Source organism: Chenopodium quinoa, unplaced genomic scaffold (genome assembly GCF_001683475.1).
Source record: "Chenopodium quinoa cultivar QQ74 unplaced genomic scaffold, ASM168347v1, whole genome shotgun sequence".
In the NCBI taxonomy this organism is placed as follows: Eukaryota; Viridiplantae; Streptophyta; class Magnoliopsida; order Caryophyllales; family Amaranthaceae; genus Chenopodium; species Chenopodium quinoa.
In genome coordinates this window covers 7,659,230-7,666,696 of record NW_018743331.1, presented here as the reverse complement: position 1 = coordinate 7,666,696, position 7,467 = coordinate 7,659,230, and the positions used below count along the sequence as shown (strand labels likewise).

The window sequence follows — 7,467 nt, the reverse complement described above, 5'->3', positions numbered from 1 at the left end:
ACTCATCAGATCCTTCGGATTGATTCGTCGTCTCGGATCGGTTTTTCGATTGGGTTCGACCCGAAGGGTTCAGTCAAGATTAAGCTGTAATATTAATTGTACATTAATATTAGTGATCGGAATAGGCCTCCACCTAGGCATTCCGATCACTTGACCTTACTGAAGAATTAGCTTTCCAATAATTTTGAACCCTCTATCGGAATAATACACTTGTTGGAAGGACACCATTCCTTTCACGTTCTTCATCAGGAACAAAGTTAGGGATCCACTTTCGAATAGTAAGTAACTATCTCCGATAATCCAAGGGCCTTGTGCTAGAACAAATTCATAATCCTCCATATTTTTAAATCTAACAATATATTAAGAACACCCTACATCAGTCAACGTAATGTACCCTCTTAATTGTCATTTCAATCGAAGTCTTCGAATGAGAATTTCATAACTTAATCTCTTATAAAAGAGTTTGATAGTTAGAGCATTTCTCCAAGGCCCTCTCAATCGAATGTTCTCTTCCTTTATCAGCCTAATTGTCGGGCAATCTTCATCATCAAATTCTTGACCAGTATCATCTTCCTCATCCGAAGTTTTATTATTAGAATTAGGAGTTTAGGACCATCATTGAATAAAGGGTTCAACGCAGACAAATGCCCTTTCGTAGCCTTCAAATACAAATGCTTTGGTGGCGCTACTTCCTTCACAGAATCGTCTACTCGAGACTCCTCATTAATCTCCATCTCATTTACTGCCACAATTTGCACCTCCCCTTCCTCATTTTGGCGTTTGAATTTCTTACTTGACCTTTGTAAAATATCATTTTCCTCATTGGAAATCCCTAAGTCTCGTCGCTCCTTTTCTATCTCGCTTTCACTTGACCTTTGTAAAATATCATTTATTGATATATAATTATATAGTCATATAGATATACATGTGTATATTATAAAGTAGAAAATAGTCCATATGTGTTACATCAATAATAACTTCCGGTCTTCCAATAATAACACAGTCCCAGCCAGCAACGAGGTCCATGTGACTTGAACGCGGTAACAATTAAAATTAGTTAGATTGAAACTAGCACGTAGTAATTAATAATTAATTTATTGATTAATAATATTAATTAATAAGATAATAATACGGATCTTTCAAAAAAACTAAATAATACGGAGTAATAATACGGAAAAAAAAACCGAGGACAAAATCGTCAACAAAATAAACATAAGTTTTTTTTTCTTAATCGTGTATTTGTGTTCTTGTATATATATATATTAAGCAGCCGGTAGGCAATACACACAGAAAATACAGGAGTACGTTTTCTCTTTATCGTGTTCTTGAATCTAGCATGCTCTGAAATTCTCCATTGAAGCGGCTTTTCAGCTTTCAATCCTCCATTGAAGCAGCTTCTAAGGTTTGATTTTGTTTTTCTTTTTTTTATTTATTTATTTATTTATTTGTTTTCAGTTTTCGAATTTCAATTTTACAATCGAGTGTTAAATCGATGATTTTGTTTACTTTAGGGTTCTTTTAAGGTCGATTGATTATTGAGCTAGTTGTTATAATTTGATTCCTAAGAATTATAACGTGGAATTTCGTTGATAGAATTTTGATTTGATTTTTGATAATGTGTTGTATGATTTTGTTTATTAAATGTTAGGATTGAAGTATGAAAATTGAATTTTTATCCCCGGATCTGAGATTTTGAATGCTTTGATCAAATTTTTTTTTCCAATTTTTGATTTTATTTTCGAATCATTGATTTTGTGGATTTCAGTGAATGTTAGGCTTGTTAATTTCTAAGTTGCACCTGGGATCATGTGCTTTGATGTGATATGGTGATCAAGTAAATAAATTTCTGTTTGGATTGTTGTCAGTTGTGCAATTTCCGACCTCGGATCAGAAAAATTGCGATCTGTATCCGATCCGTGGATTGGATCACAGTATCATCGGGTTTTGGATCGGATCACCGGATGTTTTGAGAAAATTCAATCCGTATCCGACCCAAAACCCGTATTTTTTCTAGGATTTTGGAAAATTATGTTTGGATCACCGGATTTTCGGATTGGGTGAAACAGATCGGACATTGTTGCACAGCCCTGGTAGTTGTCACATTATGTGTGAGTGTGTCCTTTGACTGTGTCTCTTGTGTGTTTTCGAGATTTGTTATGTTTGTGTAATATGAGTAGGATCTGACTTATTTCATGGTTATGGATTATTTGTTGTAGAAGGTGGTGCATCATGTCTTCATACACCCCAAAGAATATTCTTATTACTGGTGCTGCTGGATTCATTGCGTCTCATGTCGCAAACCGACTCATTAGGAGTTACCCTGATTACAAGATTGTCGTGCTTGACAAGCTTGATTACTGCTCAAACCTTAAAAATTTACGTCCCTCTCAATCATCCCCTAATTTTAAGTTTGTTAAAGGGGATATTGCTAGTGCCGACCTTGTAAACTACCTTCTCATCACTGAGTCCATTGATACGATTATGCACTTTGCTGCACAAACCCATGTTGACAATTCTTTTGGTAATAGCTTTGAGTTCACCAAGAACAACATTTATGGGACCCATGTCCTCCTAGAAGCCTGTAAGGTCACCGGGCAAATTAGGAGATTCATCCATGTTAGTACCGATGAGGTTTACGGAGAGACAGATGAGGATGCTGTTGTGGGTAATCATGAAGCTTCTCAGCTTCTTCCAACAAATCCATACTCTGCTACAAAAGCTGGTGCTGAGATGCTTGTCATGGCTTATGGCAGATCATATGGTTTGCCAGTTATTACAACCCGTGGAAACAATGTGTATGGCCCTAACCAGTTTCCTGAGAAATTGATCCCAAAGTTCATTCTTTTGGCCATGAGAGGGAAGCCTCTTCCAATTCACGGAGATGGGTCTAATGTGAGAAGCTATCTCTACTGTGAGGATGTTGCTGAGGCCTTTGAGGTCATTCTCCATAGGGGAGAGGTTGGCCACGTGTACAACATTGGAACCAAAAAGGAGAGGAGAGTCATTGATGTGGCTACGGATGTATGCAAACTGTTCTCAATGGATCCAGATGCAAGCATCAAGTTTGTTGAGAACAGGCCGTTTAATGATCAGAGGTACTTCCTTGATGATGAGAAATTGAAGATTTTAGGGTGGTCAGAGCGCACCACTTGGGAAGAGGGCCTGAGGAAGACAATGGATTGGTATACCAGTAACCCCGATTGGTGGGGTGATGTCTCAGGAGCATTGCTTCCTCACCCAAGGATGCTGATGATGCCTGGTGGGATCGAGAGACATTTTGAAGAAGCAGACAATGAGAATGCAGCTTCTTCTGAATTTTCCAACACCCAGTCTAAAATGGTGGTACCTCCTACCAAAAGTGTCAGTTCTCCTCGTAAGCCATCTTTCAAGTTCCTGATCTATGGTAGAACTGGGTGGATTGGTGGTCTCCTTGGCCAGTTGTGTGAAAAGCAAGGTATTACATTTGAGTATGGAAAGGGCCGTTTGGAGAACCGAGCATCTCTTATTGCAGATATCCAGAATGTCAAGCCTACTCACGTCTTTAATGCTGCTGGTGTGACTGGTAGGCCGAATGTTGACTGGTGTGAATCTCACAAAGCAGAGACAATTCGCGCCAATGTTGCTGGTACTTTGACTTTGGCTGATGTCTGCAGAGAGCATGGGCTTTTGATGATGAATTTTGCTACTGGTTGCATCTTTGAGTATGATGCTGCACATCCTTTGGGCTCTGGGATTGGCTTCAAGGAAGAGGATACACCAAACTTCACTGGTTCTTTCTACTCAAAGACCAAGGCTATGGTATTATTTCCGAGTCCCTTTCTCTTACTCCCATCCCTTTCAATGCAAGTTTCTTTTGTTGACCTGTAACTATTACTTGAAGTGCTATCTTAGTGTACTAACTTATTATTATATCTGACTTATTTTTTTGTCAGGTGGAGGAGCTTTTGAAAGAGTTTGATAATGTGTGCACCCTTAGGGTCCGAATGCCCATTTCTTCTGACCTCAATAACCCACGAAACTTCATCACAAAGATCTCTCGCTACAGTAAGGTGGTCGACATACCCAACAGCATGACTGTTTTGGACGAGCTTCTACCCATTTCCATTGAGATGGCAAAGAGGAATCTCAAGGGCATCTGGAACTTCACAAACCCAGGGGTGGTTAGCCACAATGAGATTCTTGAGATGTACAAGAATTACATGGACCCAGAATTCAAGTGGGCGAACTTCACACTTGAAGAGCAAGCCAAGGTTATTGTTGCTCCAAGAAGCAACAATGAGATGGACGCCTCCAAGTTGAAAAAGGAATTCCCTGAATTGCTGCATATTAAGGACTCGCTAATCAAGTATGTTTTCGAGCCAAACAAGAAGACAAACTATTCTGCTTGAGCGAACTTTTCTGCAGAATTAAGAGATGCCGTAGTAAACAGGATTGCAATTTTTTTCCAGTAGGCATTGCGGTTGCATAGCGTTATTCCATTGGGTCTTGGGCAAAACATTCATTTATTTTAGCTTCATATTGTGCTGTTTTAGCTTCATATTGGCTGTTCGTAGAGTTTTTATTAGGTATTTACATTTCCATCTTTTACCTTTTTACGTCTTCTGCTTAAAAGAGATAGTAGCTTGTTACATATTACAGTTGTGTTATTTGCTCACCCATTTGTAATTTTCATATATTTATTTATCATCAAATTGTTTTAAAACTCGTTCATTGTTTAGATTGTATTTACGTTCTCTCTGTTGAACTGTATTTCAACCATATTAACGCATCTGAGGTTTTCCACATTACCGAGTTCTTGTATTAGCCTTCCCCGACCAGCCAAATAATCAGGTCTAAATACCAAGTTTAAAGTATCAGGGAGTCGAGGCTATAATGAAATTTACCTGTCAAAGCATAGCTCGGCTTCTGGTATAGGGCCGTATTTTCTGCATTGATTTGCAATGCTTGTTATTCCATTTTTCACAATGCAGTCATCTAAAATTTCCACCACCATGACTTCCATAGTCGGAGCTATTTTTCAAACATCAAAACTTTCCAAAAAGCTAATTAATTAATTAAATTTAAAAAGCTAATAAATAACAAATTACCCCCCCGGCAAGTTTTTTCAATTTGCTTGACCAAGCTTTTTTTTTTTTTTTTTTTTGGTTTTTTTTTAGATAAAACCAATGGTCAAACTAGTAGTTAGAGAATCTTTCTAAAGTGCAAGCAAGTCCCTAGCTACAACCATTGGAGATTAGGGGTGAGCAAAATTCCGGGTACTCAGAATTGGAACTAGAACCGGTGGGTCTGAAACCGGAATTGGAACCGGTGGTTCCAATTCCGGGTAATAAACTAAGGAACCGGTTGCAACTGGTTTCAATTCCAATTCTCAAATTTTTGGACCCGGAACCGGTTGGGTACCCGGTTACCCAGCATATATTAAACCAAATATATTTACAAAAACAAAATATGTTGATGGTATCTAATTAGTAAAATAAAATTATATTTTAATGTCTAACCTAAATTAAAATAGCTTAATGCATATACATATAAGTATTATACGCTAAAAATGAAAATAAAACAGAATAAATACTATAATTTGTATTATATTTTAACAATTATATACCTAATTGGGTACCCAGAATCGGAACCGGTACCCGGTGGTTCCAATTCCAATTCCTAAATTTTAGGACCCGGTTTAACCAATTCCAATTTTTAAATTTTAGGACCCGATTTAACCGATTCCAATTTCAGTTCCGAATTTTAGGACCTGATCCCAACCAATTCCAAATCCAGATCCTAAATTTTTAACCGAGTACCCGGTTTGCTCACCCCTAATGGAGGATGCTCTAAGGCTACATTTAGGGTCCGTTTTGTTCATCTTATTTTCACTTATTTTAGGTCTAATAAGTTCTAGATAAGTTCAATTCAGAAAAAATAAGTTCTGATAAGGGTTGCTCAAGGTCAAATTACAACAAAAATAAGTTTTAATAAGGTCTAATAAGTTCAGATAAGTTCAAATATGATTAGATAAGTAAAAATTAGGTGAATAGAACACACTAGTATCGTTTTTCTTAAAAATTAAAGGATTTGAGAGAGGAAAAAAACAGGTAATTCAAAATCCTTTAATCCTGCTAAGTAAGTCTTTGAAAATTAATCAGTATCTCTTAATTAATAGTGTTAGGGTGTATATATCATTACCTAAAATTAAAATATCAAAGACAAAGCCATTAATTCTAAGGATTACGTATAAGCATTTAATATATTGTATAATTTAACATGCACCAGCCTTTATTTTTTTAATAAAAAAAATTAATATCAATTAAAATTTTATGAAGTCACACATAAGTGGATGCATTTAATGTTTTATTGATCTCTCTTTTTTATTTTATTATTTTTTTTGGACCAAATTTTTTTTATATTTTCACTTTTGACTTCCTATATATGCAAGCCTAAGCATTTAAATTTGTAAGTAGTGTATACTACCTCCGTTTTTTTTTAGTTGACACGTTTTGATTTTAGCACTATTCACTCACTCCCCTTTGACCGTGTTTTGTGCTTTATATCTAACGAAAAATATAGTCATGTGGGTGTTGTTAGATTCGTCACGAAATATATTTTTAAAATATCAACTTTTCATAATTTTTATTTATCGATAATTAGAGACATTAATGATTGAAGTTGTGGATTGACAAACCTGACTAAAGAAACATGTCAACTAAAAAGAAACAAATAAAGTAACATTTTCAAGAATTCAGATAACGAGTTGTAAAATATTGTATGGAACTATAATTTCACCTTCCCATATTTCACGGATCAATAATCCTAAAACGACCTTTTTGGTCAACTGCCTTATGAATTACACATTTACACATGCAACCCACTAACTAAATCATACCATTCTTTTAAACACGTGGGAATATCATCATAAACACATGACAACATAACATGCATGTAAGAAATTATTTTCAACTCATTAAAATAAATCTTTTGTGTCGGAACAATTATATGATCATAAGAAATAATTATTTTCTCTTACTAACGTGTTAATATTATGATTATATGATCATAAGAAATAATTATTTTCTCTTGCTAACGTGTTAATATGTATGATTAAATATTTACTGAACTGCTATTCGTTATTGGCGGTATTTGGAAAAAAAAAAAATTCAATGCGATAACTTTTTCGAATATTTCAAAAATAATTTTAGTACACAATAGGATTGATCGGAATTGGATCGAAATCTTGTCAGCATAAGTTTATATGTAGATGTTACAAGAAATGATACAACTAGTTTTGCTAGTAGTACTAGAATTATCAAGACAATATACATTGATTATTAGCATTTCGATAAGGTAGGTGTGTGAACTTCCTTTCATTGATTAATGTCCCTATTACATGTTAGTAGAACTACACTACAACATATTGTATATCAAATAATGTGATCACAAACTGTTTCAGGCTTGAAGATCTCCATCAATTGTGGG

The 7,467-nt window shown here is 35.6% G+C and overlaps 1 protein-coding gene across 2 annotated transcripts; it reads left to right on the top strand.

Annotated features, from left to right (window-relative positions):
• The first annotated feature begins 1,264 nt into the window (after positions 1–1,264).
• LOC110737867 (trifunctional UDP-glucose 4,6-dehydratase/UDP-4-keto-6-deoxy-D-glucose 3,5-epimerase/UDP-4-keto-L-rhamnose-reductase RHM1) lies at positions 1,265–4,744 on the top strand. 2 transcript variants are annotated; one of them, XM_021918217.1, is made up of 3 exons: positions 1,265–1,402; positions 2,217–3,798; positions 3,933–4,710. In XM_021918217.1, exons 2-3 carry the CDS (start codon positions 2,230–2,232, stop codon positions 4,386–4,388), a joined length of 2,025 nt encoding a protein of 674 aa, XP_021773909.1. In that variant the 5' UTR covers positions 1,265–1,402; positions 2,217–2,229; the 3' UTR covers positions 4,389–4,710. The 2 variants fall into 2 exon arrangements, with proteins under 2 accessions (XP_021773909.1, XP_021773910.1); XM_021918218.1 differs by having other exon boundaries at positions 1,270–1,402; positions 2,220–3,798; positions 3,933–4,744.
• The last annotated feature ends 2,723 nt before the right edge of the window (positions 4,745–7,467 follow it).